This window comes from Cherax quadricarinatus, chromosome 83, assembly GCF_038502225.1.
Source record: "Cherax quadricarinatus isolate ZL_2023a chromosome 83, ASM3850222v1, whole genome shotgun sequence".
Taxonomy (NCBI): domain Eukaryota; kingdom Metazoa; phylum Arthropoda; class Malacostraca; order Decapoda; family Parastacidae; genus Cherax; species Cherax quadricarinatus.
This window is the reverse complement of record NC_091374.1, coordinates 7,291,823-7,314,163: the sequence shown is the minus strand read 5'-3', so window position 1 is coordinate 7,314,163 and position 22,341 is coordinate 7,291,823. Positions and strand designations below refer to the sequence as shown.

General features: G+C 41.1%; 1 protein-coding gene across 1 annotated transcript in view; it reads right to left on the bottom strand.

Annotated features, from left to right (window-relative positions):
* The window catches only part of LOC128702204 (proton channel OtopLc), a 217,358-nt gene extending 198,985 nt beyond the window's left edge, over nucleotides 1–18,373 (bottom strand). The window contains exon 1 of the mRNA XM_053796334.2: nucleotides 18,162–18,373. Within this exon, the coding sequence (XP_053652309.1) occupies nucleotides 18,162–18,193 (32 nt within the window). The 5' untranslated portion in view covers nucleotides 18,194–18,373. The remainder of the gene's footprint in view (nucleotides 1–18,161) is intronic.
* Between the last annotated feature and the right edge of the window lie 3,968 nt (nucleotides 18,374–22,341).

The following is a 22,341-nucleotide window of genomic DNA, read 5'->3' as shown; positions in this document are numbered from 1 at the left end:
CCTACTGTGTAGGCGAAACGTTTCGGAATAAAGTTGTCTAACTGTTGCATATGTGTCTTACCTAACAACCTGTCGGTATTGTATACCATTTTGATGTTCATCTTGTCAGACACTGCAACACGTGGCATCTTGGTACAGAAAACACCTTGGACAAACTTTTCAAGTGAGAAGGGTTGGATCTGAGAGGGACATGACCTCTCAGTTGCCTCTCACTACTACTACTACTACTACTACTACTACTACTACTACTACCTCTCCTTCCGACAGTATTTAAGTCTCCGCACTGTCGCTTGATCTTCAGATAGTTCCTGACTATGGAACTGAACTTCTCCAGGCCGAGGGACTGACAACCTCAAATTCTACGACTTTAAGGGTGATGGACTGATTACATCGTCTTCACATCTCTACTGTTCCTGCCTACTTTCTGTATTCGACTGAAGAAGCCTACTGTGTAGGCGAAACGTTTCGGAATAAAGTTGTCTAACTGTTGCATATGTGTCTTACCTAACAACCTGTCGGTATTGTATACCATTTTGATGTTCATCTTGTCAGACACTGCAACACGTGGCATCTTGGTACAGAAAACACCTTGGACAAACTTTTCAAGTGAGAAGGGTTGGATCTGAGAGGGACATGACCTCTCAGTTGCCTCTCACTACTACTACTACTACTACTACTACTACTACTACCTGCACCTCTCCTTCCGACAGTATTTAAGTCTCCGCACTGTCGCTTGATCTTCAGATAGTTCCTGACTATGGAACTGAACTTCTCCAGGCCGAGGGACTGACAACCTCAAATTCTACGACTTTAAGGGTGATGGACTGATTACATCGTCTTCACATCTCTACTGTTCCTGCCTACTTTCTGTATTCGACTGAAGAAGCCTACTGTGTAGGCGAAACGTTTCGGAATAAAGTTGTCTAACTGTTGCATATGTGTCTTACCTAACAACCTGTCGGTATTGTATACCATTTTGATGTTCATCTTGTCAGACACTGCAACACGTGGCATCTTGGTACAGAAAACACCTTGGACAAACTTTTCAAGTGAGAAGGGTTGGATCTGAGAGGGACATGACCTCTCAGTTGCCTCTCACTACTACTACTACTACTACTACTACTACTACTACTACCTGCACCTCTCCTTCCGACAGTATTTAAGTCTCCGCACTGTCGCTTGATCTTCAGATAGTTCCTGACTATGGAACTGAACTTCTCCAGGCCGAGGGACTGACAACCTCAAATTCTACGACTTTAAGGGTGATGGACTGATTACATCGTCTTCACATCTCTACTGTTCCTGCCTACTTTCTGTATTCGACTGAAGAAGCCTACTGTGTAGGCGAAACGTTTCGGAATAAAGTTGTCTAACTGTTGCATATGTGTCTTACCTAACAACCTGTCGGTATTGTATACCATTTTGATGTTCATCTTGTCAGACACTGCAACACGTGGCATCTTGGTACAGAAAACACCTTGGACAAACTTTTCAAGTGAGAAGGGTTGGATCTGAGAGGGACATGACCTCTCAGTTGCCTCTCACTACTACTACTACTACTACTACTACTACTACTACCCTGCACCTCTCCTTCCGACAGTATTTAAGTCTCCGCACTGTCGCTTGATCTTCAGATAGTTCCTGACTATGGAACTGAACTTCTCCAGGCCGAGGGACTGACAACCTCAAATTCTACGACTTTAAGGGTGATGGACTGATTACATCGTCTTCACATCTCTACTGTTCCTGCCTACTTTCTGTATTCGACTGAAGAAGCCTACTGTGTAGGCGAAACGTTTCGGAATAAAGTTGTCTAACTGTTGCATATGTGTCTTACCTAACAACCTGTCGGTATTGTATACCATTTTGATGTTCAATAATAATAATAATAATAATAATAATAATGAACACCTCCAAACTGTGGTATTTAAGGTCACTGGATACCTAGTGATGGTGTTTTTGGGTCACTGAACACCCGTTAGTGATGGTCTTCGAGACTACTGAGTACCTGAGTGGTAGTGGTGCTTCTGTTTGAAACTACCTAGTACATGTTGCGGATTACCCAAGAAGTGGGAGAAAGAAAGGTGAGGTCTGCGTGCGTGTCTGATTATGATAATTATTGGTTGAAGGGCTGACCTTTGCTCCGCCAGTCAGCATTGTCTTCGACGTTAGGGATAAAAACATCACTGGTAGTTTCACCAACACATGGTCGACTAATTCCATGGATGTTCGATTACATGGCCGACTGATCACCTGTCAGACTGTGACGGTCGGGAAAGATCCAAATAGTGTACTGTGGATAAGGGCAAGCATGTACAGTTCAGGACTCTAATTAAAGGAAATTTTTCGCCCCCAGTGATGACAGCGAAGAAAAGACGCATTGTAATACTAGCTTTTATTGAGGCAATGTTTTACTCTGTGCAGAGCTTCATCAACTGACCATCTTTTTCTCAGTTTTAGTTTAGATATTTGTCCTGGGTGGGCCAGCTGTGTGTTAAGTTGCGAGAACAGTAACCCACTCAAGCCAAGCGCTCAGAACTTTAGTCCAGTATGATTTTAACACCAGGTCTGGTGTGGTCCTGGCCATCAAGCCTGAGAGCCATCTAATGACTCCATTCCTATTGACCCGATTATAAATTAGGGATGAAGTCTGTGAAAGGGCAGCCTAAACGTTGACCCCCTTCCTCAATTATGTTAAATTATATTTATGCTAATTATTTTATCTATGCTAATTAGATCAATTATTTTACCCAAAATTCTGCAATATTAGGTTATTTTCTTTCTTGTGTGAATAAAAGCTGCATGTCTGAAACTTGTTTCAAGAATTCTACTCTCAAAGTCGCAATGAAAATATACATTAATGATGGCTGTTGCCTCTTTAAGCAGGGTGTTGACGCCGGCGACACGCAAGCGTATATACCTATCAAAACCGTCTGGTACGAGGGGCATTAAGGCCGCAATTCACCTAGTTGCTAACCAGTACTTGGACGAAAATCATGTTTATGTACATAGATATGCCTCTCCGTGTACATCCAGTATGGACCGCCTTAAAAAGCCCCCCCCCCCCACAAAAAAAAAACATTCTTTACATACAATGGTGAAATATTAAACGAAATAATAGTGTAGAGCTACAACCAATGGAAATTATATAAATTATATGGTGAAATAATTAATAAAGACGAGAGGGACACCATGAGCACAGTTTGACTCCTTTAACTACAAACAGGTAAACACGGGAAATTACTTTGTAATTTTCTCTTTGAAATCAAATGGTCGGGAACAGATTTAACTGCTCATTAACTTTCTGGGAAGCGGTAAACCTATGTGGGGTCATTCAGCAGTGGAGGCTTTATCCTTTGTCCACTGGTGATCCTATTTCTGTAAATAAGTTATTAAACGTAGCTGTGGTTAGACCAGCTTGGTTTACCCCACGAGTCTTGGTCATCATCTACCCAAGACTCATATCATGAAACACTTTTCCTGACGAACAAAACACACCCACCAGCTAAACACAAGTGCCTCAAAGCCCACCTGAAAATCCCCCCCCCCCTTGCACCCCTCCCCCAAGAAAAAAAGAAAACAAAAAAAGAGGGCGGGTAAATTTCCAGCATAGGTCATATTGCTACACTGGTAGCGGAAGTGGTGTGGGCTGACGAAACAAAGTAGTCTGTCTACAGGAAGAAAGACAAGAGTGTAAATACTAAGGACACTACACTCACGGACTAATGAGAGTGGCTATGGAATGTGATCTGTGTAGTATACCCCCCCCCCCTCCCTCCTCACCCACTTAATATTTCCCCTTTCTTCATTTTTATTTTTATCGCTGTTGCCTTCTTTAGTCCTTCACTTCCACTCGCTTGGTAGTATCGAAGTATTATTATTATTATTATTATTATTATTATTATTATTATTATTATTATTATTAGTAGTAGTAGTAGTAGTAGTAATGGTAGTAGTATGATCATTGTCCTGGGAAACACTAAAGCCCTGAAGACCATACACGTTAGAGCATGGGCGGTAATAGTGTTTGATCCAAAGGGATGGTAGCTCCAATTCCTAGAATCAAGACCCCTATCAAGCGTCAAGACGGCCACCCCTCTATAAAAGTCGCAGGATGGTAGACTGCTGGTATGGGACAACTACTGAAAATTAAGCGAACATCTCTCACAAACTTAACTTACAGTTACACGTGCGCACACACTCGGGGATGTTCGAGAATACTTCTTCAGCTTCAGAGTGATCTGCAGCGAGATAATGAGGAAGTGCTGAAGCCAAGCTCCGTACACAGTTTCGAGGGAAGGTATGACAGGACTCAAGAGGCTAGGAACCGGCAATGCCAGTCTACTGTAGGTATAGCCGGGGACAGGAACCATGTCCACATCACCACTAAACGAGTAAAACCCGGGAGGACACACACAAGTGCGCAAAAAAAAAAGACAGTAAAATGGAAAAAAACAAGCCCTTAAAATGTAAGTTGAATAAAGGCTTCTTGTGTTTGTGTGACTCGACTCGTGACGCTCCAGAGAGAGAGAGAGAGAGAGAGAGAGAGAGAGAGAGAGAGAAATTAAGTAGCTGCAAGAAAGACGAGTATGTTCGAAACTTCAAATAATAACAATACAATAAATGCTGGACATCTCAGAGAGTCACACACACCTTACATCACATAGTTGGCAGGTATATATTTTCCAGACCTAATAAGCCGGTGTATCATGCTTGAGGAGTCTATCGTCGATTCTTGTGTCCTTACGTAGCGTAGCCAGCAGCGTTGGGAGGTGCTCCTCCGTCATGTGATGTATCTCACACCGACGCATGTACTTCCCTGTGTGTGTGTGTGTGTGTGTGTGTGTGTGTGTGTGTGTGTCACTTAGCTCGTAATCTAATATCACGGTTAACTTCTATCATGAATAATTTAGAATACTGTACATGTGTCTATTACATCTTCCTATCAACCAACGTATCACTGCCTACCCTTACAATACCCCAGAGTATCACCTACGTTATGGCAGTATCTCCTCTTGTTCTATATACAACATTATACAATATATATCGCAACACTATACAATATACATCACAACACGATACAATATACATCACAACACGATACAATATACATCACATTACAACATGCGTGACATCATAACATACAATGTATGTTATGATGTCACGCATAATAAAAGTATTCTTCATAATTCATTAATAATTTCTTTCAAGTATTCTTCATTACTCATGTTTTATCTTCATTATTCTGCACAATTTTACATCACAGTTCACTAGAAGTTTGTTAAAATAAATATGAGAAAGTAATGAGCTCAAGGAACAGTGAGGTCAAGGAATGAGCTCAAGGAACAGTGGGGTCAAGGAATGAGCTCAAGGAACAGTGGGGTCAAGGAATGAGCTCAAGGAACAGTGAGATCAAGGAATGAGCTCAAGGAACAGTGAGATCAAGTAATGAGCTCAAGGAACAGTGAGGTCAAGGAATGAGCTCAAGGAACAGTGAGGTCAAGGAATGAGCTCAAGGAACAGTGAGATCAAGGAATGAGCTCAAGGAACAGTGGGGTCAAGTAATGAGCTCAAGGAACAGTGAGATCAAGGAATGAGCTCAAGGAACAGTGAGATCAAGGAATGAGCTCAAGGAACAGTGGGGTCAAGTAATGAGCTCAAGGAACAGTGAGATCAAGTAATGAGCTCAAGGAACAGTGAGATCAAGGAATGAACTCAAGGAACAGTGAGATCAAGGAATGAGCTCAAGGAACAGTGGGGTCAAGTAATGAGCTCAAGGAACAGTGAGATCAAGTAATGAGCTCAAGGAACAGTGAGATCAAGGAATGAGCTCAAGGAACAGTGAGATCAAGGAATGAGCTCAAGGAACAGTGGGGTCAAGTAATGAGCTCAAGGAACAGTGAGTCCAAAGAATGAGCTCAAGGAACAGTGGGGTCAAGGAATGAGCTCAAGGAACAGTGAGATCAAGGAATGAGCTCAAGGAACAGTGAGATCAAGTAATGAGCTCAGGGAACAGTGGGGTCAAGTAATGAGCTCAAGGAACAGTGAGATCAAGGAATGAGCTCAAGGAACAGTGAGATCAAGGAATGAGCTCAAGTAACAGTGGGGTCAAGTAATGAGCTCAAGGAACAGTGAGATCAAGTAATGAGCTCAAGGAACAGTGAGATCAAGGAATGAGCTCAAGGAACAGTGGGGTCAAGTAATGAGCTCAAGGAACAGTGAGTCCAAAGAATGAGCTCAAGGAACAGTGGGGTCAAGGAATGAGCTCAAGGAACAGTGGGGTCAAGGAATGAGCTCAAGGAACAGTGGGGTCAAGTAATGAGCTCAAGGAACATTGAGTCCAAAGAATGAGCTCAAGGAACAGTGAGATCAAGGAATGAGCTCAAGGAACAGTGGGGTCAAGGAATGAGCTCAAGGAACAGTGGGGTCAAGGAATGAGCTCAAGGAACAGTGGGGTCAAGTAATGAGCTCAAGGAACAGTGAGTCCAAAGAATGAGCTCAAGGAACAGTGAGATCAAGGAATGAGCTCAAGGAACAGTGGGGTCAAGTAATGAGCTCAAGGAACAGTGGGGTCAAGTAATGAGCTCAAGGAACAGTGAGATCAAGTAATGAGCTCAAGGAGCAGTGAGATCAAGGAATGAGCTCAAGGAACAGTGGGGTCAAGTAATGAGCTCAAGGAACAGTCCAAAGAATGAGCTCAAGGAACAGTGGGGTCAAGGAATGAGCTCAAGGAACAGTGAGTCCAAAGAATGAGCTCAAGGAACAGTGGGGTCAAGGAATGAGCTCAAGGAACAGTGAGTCCAAAGAATGAGCTCAGGGAACAGTGGGGTCAAGGAATGAGCTCAAGGAACAGTGGGGTCAAGGAATGAGCTCAAGGAACAGTGAGTCCAAAGAATGAGCTCAAGGAACAGTGAGTCCAAAGAATAAGCTCAAGGAACAGTGGGGTCAAGGAATGAGCTCAAGGAACAGTGGGGTCAAGGAATGAGTTCAAGGAACAGTGAGTCCAAAGAATGAGCTAAAGGAACAGTGGGGTCAAGGAATGAGCTCAAGGAACAGTGGGGTCAAGGAATGAGCTCAAGGAACAGTGAGTCCAAAGAATGAGCTCAAGGAACAGTGGGGTCAAGGAATGAGCTCAAGGAACAGTGGGGTCAAGGAATGAGCTCAAGGAACAGTTAGTCCAAAGAATGAGCTCAAGGAACAGTGAGTCCAAAGAATGAGGTCAAGGAACAGTGGGGTCAAGGAATGAGCTCAAGGAACAGTGAGTCCAAAGAATGAGGTCAAGGAACAGTGAGTCCAAAGAATGAGCTCAAGGAACAGTGGGGTCAAGGAATGAGCTCAAGGAACAGTGAGTCCAAAGAATGAGGTCAAGGAACAGTGAGTCCAAAGAATGAGGTCAAGGAACAGTGGGGTCAAGTAATGAGCTCATGGAACAGTGAGTCCAATGAATGAGCTCAAGGAGCAGTGAGATCAAGTAATGAGCTCAAGGAACAGTGAGTCCAATGAATGAGCTCAAGGAACAGTGGGGTCAAGTAATGAGCTCAAGGAACAGTGAGATCAAGTAATGAGCTCAAGAAACAGTGGGGTCAAGTAATGAGCTCAAGGAACAGTGAGATCAAGTAATGAGCTCAAGGAACAGTGAGTCTAAAGAATGAGGTCAAGGAACAGTGGGGTCAAGGAATGAGCTCAGGGAACAGTGGGGTCAAGGAATGAGCTCAAGGAACAGTGGGGTCAAGGAATGAGCTCAAGGAAGTGGGGTCAAGGAATGAGCTCAAGGAACAGTGGGGTCAAGGAATGAGCTCAAGGAACAGTGTGGTCAAGGAATGAGCTCAAGGAACAGTTGGGTCAAGTAATGAGCTCAAGGAGCAGTGAGTCCAAAGAATGAGCTCAAGGAACAGTGGGGTCAAGGAATGAGCTCAAGGAACAGTGGGGTCAAGGAATGAGCTCAAGGAACTGTGAGCTCAAGGGATGAACTCAAGGAACAGTGAGGTCAAGGGATGAACTCAAGGAACAGTGAGGTCAAGAAAAGGTGAACTCAAGGAACGGTGGTTGCAGTGAACGTTGGGTTGGTGGAACAATGGTTAAAATAAATGGTAGATTTTGATCCTGGGTTTCATAACTGAAGGTAGAATCTTGATCCTGGGTTTGATAACTCAAGGTAGAATCTTGATCCTGGGTTTCATAACTGAAGGTAGAATCTTGATCCTGGGTTTGATAACTCAAGGTAGAATCTTGATCCTGGGTTTCATAACTGAAGGTAGAATCTTGATCCTGGGTTTGATAACTCAAGGTAGAATCTTGATCCTGGGTTTCATAACTGAAGGTAGAATCTTGATCCTGGGTTTCATAACTGAAGGTAGAATCCTGATCCTGGGTTTCATAACTGAAGGTAGAATCTTGATCCTGGGTTTCATAACTGAAGGTAGAATCTTGATCCTGGGTTTCATAACTGAAGGTAGAATCTTGATCCTGGGTTTGATAACTCAAGGTAGAATCTTGATCCTGGGTTTCATAACTGAAGGTAGAATCTTGATCCTGGGTTTCATAACTGAAGGTAGAATCTTGATCCTGGGTTTGATAACTGAAGGTAGAATCTTGATCCTGGGTTTGATAACTGAAGGTAGAATCTTGATCCTGGGTTTCATAACTGAAGGTAGAATCCTGATCCTGGGTTTCATAACTGAAGGTAGAATCTTGATCCTGGGTTTGATAACTGAAGGTAGAATCTTGATCCTGGGTTTCATAACTGAAGGTAGAATCTTGATCCTGGGTTTCATAACTGAAGGTAGAATCTTGATCCTGGGTTCGATAACTCAAGGTAGAATCTTGATCCTGGGTTTCATAACTGAAGGTAGAATCCTGATCCTGGGTTTGATAACTCAAGGTAGAATCTTGATCCTGGGTTTGATAACTCAAGGTAGAATCTTGATCCTGGGCTTCATAACTGAAGGTAGAATCTTGATCCTGGGTTTCATAACTGAAGGTAGAATCTTGATCCTGGGTTTGATAACTCAAGGTAGAATCTTGATCCTGGGTTTGATAACTCAAGGTAGAATCTTGATCCTGGGTTTGATAACTCAAGGTAGAATCTTGATCCTGGGTTTCATAACTCAAGGTAGAATCTTGATCCTGGGTTTCATAACTCAAGGTAGAATCTTGATCCTGGGTTTGATAACTCAAGGTAGAATCTTGATCCTGGGTTTGATAACTCAAGGTAGAATCTTGATCCTGGGTTTGATAACTCAAGGTAGAATCTTGATCCTGGGTTTGATAACTCAAGGTAGAATCTTGATCCTGGGTTTGATAACTCAAGGTAGAATCTTGATCCTGGGTTTGATAACTCAAGGTAGAATCTTGATCCTGGGTTTGATAACTCAAGGTAGAATCTTGATCCTGGGTTTGATAACTGAAGGTAGAATCTTGATCCTGGGTTTGATAACTGAAGGTAGAATCTTGATCCTGGGTTTCATAAATGAAGGTAGAATCTTGATCCTGGGTTTCATAACTGAAGGTAGAATCTTGATCCTGGGTTTCATAAATGAAGGTAGAATCTTGATCCTGGGTTTCATAACTGAAGGTAGAATCTTGATCCTGGGTTTCATAAATGAAGGTAGAATCTTGGTCCTGGGTTTCATAACTGAAGGTAGAATCTTGATCCTGGGTTTGATAACTGAAGGTAGAATCTTGATCCTGGGTTTGATAACTGAAGGTAGAATCTTGATCCTGGGTTTGATAACTCAAGGTAGAATCTTGATCCTGGGTTTGATAACTCAAGGTAGAATCTTGATCCTGGGTTTGATAACTCAAGGTAGAATCTTGATCCTGGGTTTGATAACTCAAGGTAGAATAAGTAAGTAAGTAAGTAAATTTATTCAGGTATACACAAATACCGTTACACAGAATTATCATACATAGTAGCGTATGTGTAGAGAACCTAGGATAATCCAAAAAAGTCAGAGAGTGACTTATTTCCATTGGGGTCCTTTTACCTTATTATTATAATATAAAGGTTATAATATTTTCTTATTATTCTACAATGAAGATAACATCTTATTATCATACTAAAAAGACTATCTACTACACGAGGGTCATTAAGACTATCTACAATACGAGGGTCATTACTAGGAATAAGGTAAAATTTACACGTATGTTAGCTAAAAAATAGAAAATCATTCCCCTCCCTTTCTGTAGCTACATTCATCAGACATCTTTTGGCACTCTTCTTGAACTGGTTCATGCTATGACTGGCTTTGACATGTGCGGGTAGTCTGTTCCATTCCTTTATTGCTGTACAATAAAAGGTGTTTGACGCCTGGCCAATGACTGTGGGTACTACAAAGTTGTGCTCTCTCCCCCTAGTACTATGATTGCTTTTGTTCCCAACCTTGACAAAATTGACAGCAAGATATTCTGGACACTGAGTAATTTTATAAACATGATTTAGCTTCAGTTGTTTTACTCTGTCTTCAACATTCAGCATATCCAACTGCTGCAATTCATTCTGGCCTACATGTTCTCTTGGTCCCAGCCCCATGATGAATCTTACGATTTTGTTCTGGGTGATTTGCAGTCTATCTTTCAGTTTTTTTGTCAAGGCAGAGTACCATGAAGAGCAAGCGTAATCCATATGGCATTGTATAAGGGCTAGACATAGGGTCCTGCGAGTCTCAGTAGGTAGACACTGTGCTTGTCTATACAGGAACTTCAGTCTGGCATTCGCTTTCTTTACTACACTGTTCCCTATCAATTCTCCTGACATGCATGGGTCAAAGGGGATTCCCAGATATTTTACTGATGAAATCAAAGTGATGGACTCCCCATTACACTGAACATTAAAATTATTTACCCTTCTCAGTTTATGTTTCGTTCCAAAGAGAATGGCTTCAGTTTTCCCTAGGTGTAATGATAGTTTGTTGTCTACTAACCATTTGCTGCAGGACTCCAGTTCCAGTGTTAAAACATTAGCAATATCTTGTGGGTCTTTACCTGTCACTAACAGAGCACTGTCATCTGCATACAGTAGGAGTTTGCACTTGACACTGATAGGCATATCATTGACATAACATAAGAATAATAAGGGACCCAGAACACTACCTTGGGGAACTCCACATGTTATCGGCAGGGGTTCTGATTCCGTTTTGTTGATTTTGACTATTTGTCTCCTGTTGCTAAGGTAGGACTTAAACCAGTCTACAGAACCTATACCGATAGCTTAAAGTTTCTTACATAATATATTGTGGTTGACAGTATCGAAGGCCTTTTGCAGGTCTAAGGTTACCATACCTATGAGGTTCCCTTTTGACATTTCAGTTCTCAGGTAATCCATCAGATTAATAAGGGAGGTATCGGTTGAGTAGGATCTTCTAAAGCCCGATTGATAGCTATGGAGAATGCTGTTGTCATTAAGGTACTTAACTACTTGAGAATACACCGCCCTCTCCAGAATTTTAGATATTATACTGAGTATACTAACAGGTCTATAGTTGCTTACATCAGACCTATTATTTTTCTTGAAGATAGGAGTAACTCTGGCCTCCTTGAACCCCTCCGGTACGGTATTAGTGGTGATTGATAGATTTATTATGTGAGCAATAGGGATTGACAGTTCAGAAGCACCATCTTTTAGGAACTTAGACGGGATGTTATCAGGGCCTGTGCTCTTAGTTGGGTTTAACCTGCTTAGTTCTTTTTGAATGAAGTCATGAGATACACTTACTAGTTGACAACTGTTTGGGGTTACCCCTTTATTGGTATAGTATGTTTGAAACTTATCAGAGTCTGTGTTAAAGGTATTTGATGCAGCTGGTAGTTTACTTACTAGTGTTGATGCAACAGATGTGTAGTAGGAATTAAAGCAATTTGCCACCTTAGATGTTTCGTGGCATACCTCATTATCGATAGTGAGTACTATGTTAGACCTATCTACTGGCTTATGGCTATACCCCAACTGTTTTAGTTGTTGCCAGAGCTTTCTGGGGTTATGCTTATACTCTTCAATTTTTGAGCAATAGTGCTTTGCCTTTGCTCCTTTTATATGCCTCTGTACTCTGTTCCTCACCCTTTGGAATTCATTTAGTGCTGCAATATCCTGTATGTTTGCTTTAAATTTTTTTAGCAGCTGGTCTCTGAATTTCATATTATCTAATATCTCAGTATTCATCCAGGGTTCAGTTCTTCGTTTAATCCTAACCTCTTTAACTGGTGCAATATTATTAAGAATGGTAGTGAACATTGTTTTGAATTTTTCCCAGGCATCGTTTACGTCCGTGCAACTTGTTATCTCTGTCCAATCACAATTGTGTAGCATATTTACCAGTGTTTCTTTACTGTAGTTTCTAGATACTGGTTATAAATTACCATAATTTTTAAAGGGGTGGACCGGTAAGCCAGCGGAAGGCCTCGGTCAGATGACCAAAAGCTCCAAAGGCGGGTCATCATCTGACTAAGACCCGCGTCAGGAAACATTTGTCCTGTTTCCTGACGAACCTTACCTAACCTAACCTGTAGTTTCTAGTTGACCTCATTTTTATTGTCCTGTGTAGGCCTATCCTATCCCTAGTGATTTTCCTGGTGCAGTAAATGATGAAATGATCACTAAGACCTGTGGTAATGACGCCTGACTGACTAATGTTCTCAGCGCGGTTACAAAGTATGCGGTCAATTAGGGTGGCTGAGAACTGTGTGATCCGGGTTGGTGTATTAATTAGTTGGGTGTAGCTATTTAATCCTAGAATTTGCTTATACCTTTTGCATAGCCCGTTATTTTGCTGCTGAAAACAGATATTGAAGTCGCCCAGTATTATTGTCTCGCAATTGTTTTCAACTCCGGACAAGACTCTGGAAAAGTCTTCTAAGAACTGGTCCTGGGTAGGAGGGCGGTAACTAGTTCCTACTAAGATGGGTTTGGTCTTGGGAAGCAGCACTTCAAACCATAGAATCTCCAGTTTATTGTTATTTAAATCAGGTCTTGGGTTGTAAGCTAAGTCATTTCTAATGTAGGCACATACTCCACCACCCTTTCTGTTCCTATCTAAGCGTTTTATATTGTAACCTTCTATTTTGACCTCGTCGTCAGTCACCGTATCATCCAACCAAGATTCAGAGATGGTTATAACTGCCGCCCTAATTTTGTTAGCTAGAATCCTAATCTCTGCCAATTTAGGAAGAAGTGATCTTGCATTGACATGAATAACTCAAGGTAGAATCTTGATCCTGGGTTTGATAACTCAAGGTAGAATCTTGATCCTGGGTTTGATAACTCAAGGTAGAATCTTGATCCTGGGTTTGATAACTCAAGGTAGAATCTTGATCCTGGGTTTGATAACTCAAGGTAGAATCTTGATCCTGGGTTTGATAACTCAAGGTAGAATCTTGATCCTGGGTTTGATAACTCAAGGTAGAATCTTGATCCTGGGTTTGATAACTCAAGGTAGAATCTTGATCCTGGGTTTGATAACTCAAGGTAGAATCTTGATCCTGGGTTTGATAACTCAAGGTAGAATCTTGATCCTGGGTTTGATAACTCAAGGTAGAATCTTGATCCTGGGTTTGATAACTCAAGGTAGAATCTTGATCCTGGGTTTGATAACTCAAGGTAGAATCTTGATCCTGGGTTTGATAACTCAAGGTAGAATCTTGATCCTGGGTTTGATAACTCAAGGTAGAATCTTGATCCTGGGTTTGATAACTCAAGGTAGAATCTTGATCCTGGGTTTGATAACTCAAGGTAGAATCTTGATCCTGGGTTTGATAACTCAAGGTAGAATCTTGATCCTGGGTTTGATAACTCAAGGTAGAATCTTGATCCTGGGTTTCATAACTCAATGTAGAATCTTGATCCTGGGGTTGATAACTCAAGGTAGAATCTTGATCCTGGGTTTGATAACTCAAGGTAGAATCTTGATCCTGGGTTTGATAACTCAAGGTAGAATCTTGATCCTGGGTTTCATAACTCAATGTAGAATCTTGATCCTGGGGTTGATAACTCAAGGTAGAATCTTGATCCTGGGTTTGATAACTCAAGGTAGAATCTTGATCCTGGGTTTGATAACTCAAGGTAGAATCTTGATCCTGGGTTTCATAACTCAATGTAGAATCTTGATCCTGGGGTTGATAACTCAAGGTAGAATCTTGATCCTGGGTTTGATAACTCAAGGTAGAATCTTGATCCTGGGTTTGATAACTCAAGGTAGAATCTTGATCCTGGGTTTCATAACTCAATGTAGAATCTTGATCCTGGGGTTGATAACTCAAGGTAGAATCTTGATCCTGGGTTTCATAACTCAAGGTAGAATCTTGATCCTGGGTTTCATAACTCAAGGTAGAATCTTGATCCTGGGTTTGATAACTCAAGGTAGAATCTTGATCCTGGGTTTCATAACTCAAGGTAGAATCTTGATCCTGGGTTTCATAACTCAAGGTAGAATCTTGATCCTGGGTTTGACAACTCAAGGTAGAATCTTGATCCTGGGTTTCATAACTCAAGGTAGAATCTTGATCCTGGGTTTCATAACTCAAGGTAGAATCTTGATCCTGGGTTTCATAACTCAAGGTAGAATCTTGATCCTGGGTTTCATAACTCAAGGTAGAATCTTGATCCTGGGTTTCATAACTCAAGGTAGAATCTTGATCCTGGGTTTCATAACTCAATGTAGAATCTTAATCCTGGGTTTGATAACTCAAGGTAGAATCTTGATCCTGGGTTTCATAACTCAAGGTAGAATCTTGATCCTGGGTTTCATAACTCAAGGTAGAATCTTGATCCTGGGTTTGACAACTCAAGGTAGAATCTTGATCCTGGGTTTCATAACTCAAGGTAGAATCTTGATCCTGGGTTTCATAACTCAAGGTAGAATCTTGATCCTGGGTTTCATAACTCAAGGTAGAATCTTGATCGTGGGTTTCATAACTCAAGGTAGAATCTTGATCGTGGGTTTGACAACTCACTGTTGTCTGATGTTTTTGTCTTGCATAATAAAGCCACGAATTTCTTTTAGACGACTTTTATCTTCTTTAATTTTCATCTTATGAAGTTTGGGTTTTAATGTTCTATCTACGGCGAGGCCGAGGTCAATAAGATGCGCTACGTAATCCTGACCTTGTTTTCTAATCATTATATTTGATTCTGTTATGTCATTATGGGCAAAACCGGTCTGGTGAAAATCCATTAATGCTCTTATAGCAGCTTTATATGCCTTAAAGCAATCTTCAGCGGAATTTTTTCCTATAAATTTTGCGAAAGTTACTCCAGGGCAGCGGGACATGACAATACCTAAAGGATCGTAAATCATGCCATAAAGTTTGGGAGCTCCACCGGCGCCATCAACCTTGAGAAGAGCTCTGGCTTCCTTAACAGCTTCTTTCAGATAAACGTCGTCGAAGAGCTTCTTGACGACGACCTTGGTAGCGGAGCCATCATCTTGTTTTAAGAGAGCTGCCCATGCCTCTCCATATGCCCCTCTACCAAGTTTTGTCTTCATGTCAAGGCTGCTCCAGGATAACACGGGGATAACAGTATCGCTAGAGGTGTCTCCACCTGTTTTTGCTTCACTGTCTGGGGGACAGCAATGCTTCCATGGTTAGGTACTCTTCTCCTGGAGGACATTCTCATCCAATTTTGGCTTTTTGGAAGGTGCAGTGAGAGGAGGAGTTGTGGAGCGAGGTCTCTTCATGCCGCCAGACAGTTCTTGTTCATTGGCAGCCAAGAACTGTCCATTGGCAGCCAAGAACTGTCCATTGGCAGCCATAGTGAAGTGATCGAAGTTAAGTCCTTCCACTTTTGTCGGCGAGAAAATCTTTTCTTTCTTCTAGAAAAATACGCTTAAGGTACTAGGAAAAAGCAGCGAGTCTATTAATATAGTTACTCTGATGAGACTCGTACCTTAAATTTGTAGACGGTACGACCAGTAATATAGTTAAGTTAGAGGATACCAATAATACACTTAATATACGGGATACCAGTAATATACTTAATATACGGGTTGACCAATAATATAGTTAAGTTACAGAATGCCAATAATATACTTAATGTATGGGATGACCAATAATATACTTAATATATGGGATGACCAATATTATAGGTAATATACGTGTCGATATAGTGTGCTGTTTAGTGCACTATGTGTAGTATAGTGTCTAGTAGTGTGTTGTGTAATGTAAAGTGAAGTGTAGAGTGGAGCATAATGTAAAGTGGAGAGTAGTGTAGAATGTACTGTAGAGTGGAGTGTAAAGTGGAGCGGAGTGTAGAGTGGAGCGTAGTGTAGGGTGTAGAGTGTAGTGTAAAGTTCAGCGTAGTACAAAGTCAAGTGTACGTAGAGTGGAATGTAGCGTAAAGTGAGTGACGTGTGAAATGTAGCGTAAAGTGGAGTGCAGAATGTAGTGTAGTGTTGAGTGGAATGTAGTGTAAAACGGAGTGTAAAGTGAAGAGTAGCGTGTAGTGTAGAGTGGAGCGTAGTGTAGTGTCGAGTGGAGCGTAGTGTAGAGTGTCGAGTGGAGCGTAGTGTAGAGTGTCGAGTGGAGCGTAGTGTAGAGTGTCGAGTGGAGCGTAGTGTAGCGTAGAGTGTAGTTTAGTGCATTGTAATGTAGTGTAGTGCAGTATGTAGCGCAGCGTATATGTATACAATGAAACATTTACATATACAATAAGACACACTTGTGTCTGTATAATGAGAAACATACACCTCTCAATGTATATACACTGCGTCATATACCACTCAGTGTCTGGATACTCGCCAAGGACAGTAGACATGTAGATGATAAACCAACACTCAAGCAAACAAGGATTGTTGACCACGGAATATGGTAAGGAGGTGGGAAGGAAGAGTCGAGAAGGAGAGGAAAGTATTAAATAAGTTAAATAATAAGGAGGAGGCGAGAGATAAAAGAAAAGTGTCCTATCCACTTTCACTTGTAAGTTAAGAGTATTTTCCTGCAAGTGAGTTGTATACATATGACATGTTCCAACACAAATGAATATGTATATGTGAGGTTTAGCGGTTTTTTCCATGCACACTTTCACGAGTACGAGTGGTTTAATAAGGCAGTGAAGGTTTTTGATGGTATTGATCATCACAAGAGGCTTGGTGACTGACAGCTGTCAGACACGCCGTGGAATGAGTTTGAAGCTTGTCCGATTTCCAGTGAACCAGGACAATAGTAATGAAACCTACCCAGCACATGAAGGATATGTGTACGAGACCTTGGGATCTCTCTCACCTCTGGTAAGTGTGCAGCTAGTTATGCCTGAATTGTAATATATTTACAACAGATCGTTAAACACGCTTAACGAGCTTCGCATTAATAAAAAGATGAAATTCGCTTACCTTTGGACTTTGTACATCAGATGTTAGCACTCGTTATCAGAAATTATCTTAATTTTCTATAAATACTGGAAGCAATAACAACGTAGCTAGAAAGCAGTTCAACAAAATAAAAATTTTATGACAGTTTATTTAGGATGGAACTGGAATGTTGCTGACAATAGTGAAGACAACACAAATTGCAGAACACGTTTTAAATGGAAGAACTTTTCACTCTAACCCGGGCGACACATTGTTACAATGAAAACTGACTCTGTGAAAGGTATTCAGTAAGTGGACATGTAGTAAATCAAAGACACATAGGAAGAACACAGAGCCATTATTCAAACACTGTTTCGCTCATTGATAACCTTATCAAGCTTGTTCTTGTTTATTATTAAGCTTGTTCTGCAAAGTGTCTTTTCTTCACCGTTTATTTACATAATAACAACACAAACTATTTAAATAAAAAATAAATATAAAAAATCGGGAAGCCACGAACTTAAATCATAGTTACACCTTCACGAGTCTTGTAATGTTTTCCCCCAAAATAATGCACAGTTGGTCATGTTTTCGGAACCGCCGAAAACAAGTTTGACTTTTTTTTAACATGTCCAGAGGCATATAAGGCGATATAGTATCTCGTGTACAAATATCTTGTATAACTTAGGTAACATCGTTTATTTGAACGAAATCACACTGTTTCATGCAGTTCCAGCACTCATCGTACTCTCATTTACGACTGGAAAAAAAACTTGCCAATCTTGATACACACTGCATACCGTGACAGCCTGATGTTGGGAGACGCGGTAACTGCTTTCAAAATCACACGAGGCTTCAAGACCTTGAAATTCCAACTTCACTTACCGTTGGGGTCGTTGATCGGCTTTCTTCTCCATATTACCGGATACACCACGCAAAGGAAGTCCACGAAATTGCTTTCAGGAGATTCGATCAAGTAATGATGGAGAGCGATCCTTCGGAAGCGGGTAGTCAGCTCAATGTGACGCTGTGCAAGGGGGCCGAGTTTATCCTTGCTTTTTGCTCCTTGGAGGTAGTGCATTCAGTGCTGTTTTAGTCCAAGTCTCACTTAGTTACAGCTCAAAGGGCGAGATTCCGCCTGCAGTATTTATTACTTTCTGTAGAACCTCGTCATGCTGCACGGAAATCAGAATATCGTCAAAGAGAATGGAAAAAGTGGAGAAACCAGCCTTCTCCAATACAATTCTGGCTGAAGATGGTACCCCCATCTTCAATGGTGTTCGAATGGTTGCACAGTGACAATACTTGTCGTTATATTCTTCACTTTGCTTCTTAATAAGAACAGTATATGCTTAACTGAGTAATTCACATGACAGATATATTAATATCTATATAAATAGAGAGAAATTATAGCTAGAGTGTATTTTTTTAGGATTTGTTAATAAATCACCCAGTTCGGAGTAAGCTTGTTTTTATCTTCGGGGAAGTCCCGAAGTCAACAAGTTTCGCTACATCGTCTACTTAGGAACCAACTACGCTGGCAAAAGTTGTACACAAGATTAATGTTTGGCCTAAAACTGGTTAGTATCCAAGCGGAGTGACCTAGCCACTAGGCACCATACACCTGCTGATAGCCATGGATGGAAGCTGTGAGACTGTAGGAGCAAGGTTAGCCAAAATAAGTAAACAAATCAGGTATAAACCTTCACAAATATTACAAAATATGAATTGTAAGCCTACACCTCGCGTTTAAATATTGTAAGAACTTACTGTACTAAAAAGTAAAATCCAAAATACACTTACTGATACGAGTAATACATGTACTTCATAACGATGTGAAACTCGCAGTAAACGCTTGTTCTGCATTTGCAAATTGGCTTCGAAGACTGGCCGATGATAACCACTGAAAATCAGTTAACTGAAATGGCTTAGAATTATTTACTCCTCTGACTGCTGCTACAAACAGGGAACCTGATACTCTTCTTTGTCTATTACGTCGTGAAAATGAACAAAAAGTAGTTTTAAGATGGAGATGTCTCCTCGTGTTGATAAACAGTTAAGAAAAGAATAAACGATGCAATACTTAGGTAACAAAAATATAAACGCTAAGATGATCTAATCGGGGTTTAGCATTCTGTTAAAAAAAAAACAACGCTAACCTTTACTGGGTCCCCAGCTGACATTTGTCCCGTTTGCTTCTTAGTGTCTACCGCCACACTGGCCACTGACGCCGCATCCAACCGGTGAGATGATCAACAATATGATGAAAACAGAGATGAGGGAGAGAAGAAAACACAGAGACAGAAGGATAAGTAACCAAGGCCGGGTCTTTGGAAAATTCAGCGAGTGCAAGGCAACCACTGATTAAAAAGTCCCCTCGAACTATTAGTTTGGTTTATACATTCGCAGTCGAGCTCCCAATTTAGATAGATATGAATGCTCAATAAAAGTTGCCGGAAATAGATATGAAAACTCTAAGAAGGAGCTCTTGACGCAGATAGATAGACATGAATACTTGAAGATGTTCTCGAGGAAGAAAGATTCGGTATTCGGTATCCAGACCAGAGCTTTGGTGAGATGGGTAAGGAAGAAGGATGGGTAAGGATAGAAATTTTGGAAAAGGGTGGGAGGGGGGAGAGAGGTAGGATATAAAAGGTAAGTGGCCCAACCACTTTGGTGTAATTTAAAAAGTGTACGTGAAATGATAAGATATTCTTTAAGAGGTATAAGACTAACCCATCAGAGTCACATAGATATAACAGAATATAAGTACATGACTCTGAATTGGTAGTAATTAAACAAGTTGCAATTGTTTTTTTTTTTTGCGATTGCACAACGGATATTTATGCGACAATGAAGGCAATAATTTTCTGGCCAGTTTATAGAATTACGTGACAATGGCTTCTTACAGGTGGTGTCCAGCCATAGTAAATAGCATAATTTTTACATTAGATTGTTATATAAGATGTCTCCCTAATTGGGGGCGATGATTTTCTCAGTATACATAGAAGGGTTCTGGTGTTACCCAATCTTCATCAGGGAGGTTGCTCAATATCATGGGTCGATGGTAATCATCTTTATGTATAAAACGACGGACCCTCTGTGGGAGAGTCATTCTTTGAGTCCTGTGAGGAGGAGTATTGATGATATAATCCGTGGTATTTACCACTTGTATAGGATGTTCTCTATCTGGCATGTATAGTTCTTGCATTGTATAGAGTTGTTTCTTTTTTAGGGTGTCAAGGCGTACATTTATGGCAGTAATATCTTGTTGTATGTGTAAATCTGCCATTTTTACTCTGTCTCTCCTCCTGGTATCGGTAATGAAGCGAAGAGTTCTATTCTGGACCCTTTGTAACCGTAGCATATTTGTCTTTGTTGTTAATGACATTGGGACACAAGGGTATTCGAGTATAGGTCTTATTAACATTTTATACAGATGTTTTTTGACATGTTGAGGGGCTTGATTGAATCGAAATAGACTGCTAAGACCAGCTTTGGCTATGTTGATCTTTTTAGTTACATGAGATGTTGAGTGGAGCAGCCTGTCTATTTCGTATCCCAAAATCTTGTTAGGGTTTCTAATGGCTACAGGTGTACCTCTGATGGGAAGAAAGATAGGAATTTCTGACGAGAGTTGGCTCATTGTGGAACCGGTGGCCACATAAAAAGATGGGACTAGAGGTGAAGAAGACCCTCTTTTCTTGACTAGAGGGTAGGAGGTGTTGACCTGAGGGTGCGGGGAGGTGTTGACCCGAGGGAGGAAAGTCTTGACCAAGAAGAAGGGGTGTCTTGACCAGCAGGAAGGTCTTCACCAGAAGGAGGGAGGTCTTCACCAGAAGGAGGTGGCCACGAAAAGGGAGGTCTTCACCAGGTGGTGGGAGGGGTTTCACCAGGTGGTAAGTCTTGGTTAGAGGCTTGGAGGTCTTGCCCAGGAGGGAGGTCTTGATCAGAGGATGGGAGGCCTTGGCGAGGAAAGATAAAGGAAGTTATCAACACACACAAATAACCCGCAGATAGAAGAGAGGAGCTAACGACGACGTTTCGGTCCGACTCGGACCATTTACAAAGTCGGACCGAAACGTCGTCGTAAGCTCCTCTCTTCTATTTGCGGGTTATTTGTGTATCGTTCCAGTCACGGTATTGTGCCTTTTTTGTTATTTATGAAGCTATCAAAAATTCGGATGGTGGTAATGTTGAGAATAATCACCTAAATAATTTATTCGAAAATTAATTGTTCATGCACGAAGAGGTGTATTTTTCAGTGCATATAAACCAAGAGGTGTATCTCACTGCACACAAAAATATACATACATGTATACATATATCTCGGGGAATATGCTATGAAAGTTTACTCTAATCGCTATTTTAGGAATACATTTACTGGCTAGCATCTAGGTCCACTACCTTAAGCAATGCTAAAACAAAGAGTATTTTCAACAAAATAATGCTTCAGGTTAACCATCTCATGAATAAACATATGATAGACAACTGACTGACTGTACTATGTCAGTTTCATAAATGATAAAATTTCTTAAAGGATTATGTTTAAATTTATGTGTAATTGCGCTAGTTATCTTTCATATTTAGGTGTGATACATTCATAATGTTGTCAATCGCAAATCAAAGCAGAATGAATTGCATTTTTAAACCTTCAGGCTAGAGTTATCCAATTAACTGATTTCAAAGCCCAGGCCTAAGGTATATTACTGCTCCTCCAAGCTGCCAGCCACAAGTGGTAACACACAGGCTCCTTTTTACTACTAGGTGAACAATGGTAATAGGCGCAAGGCACTGCCAACACGTCTCGTCTGGCAGAAATCCAACGCAGCCCTTTGGATGCAAGATCCACGCTCTACCACTGAGGTACTAGTCACCTGATGGAGGGTATGGGAAATGTCTTGTAAACGGAAGAAGACACCAAGAATCACACTTCGTTCTTCCTGATTATTAGATCCTCAGACATAAAGCTGACCAGTTGGTGGCTAAAACCTAGAGAGAGCAAGCAAGCAGTGCATGTCTGCTCGGTCCTTGACCGGTTTTGAAGCCGAACCTGCAGACCTTG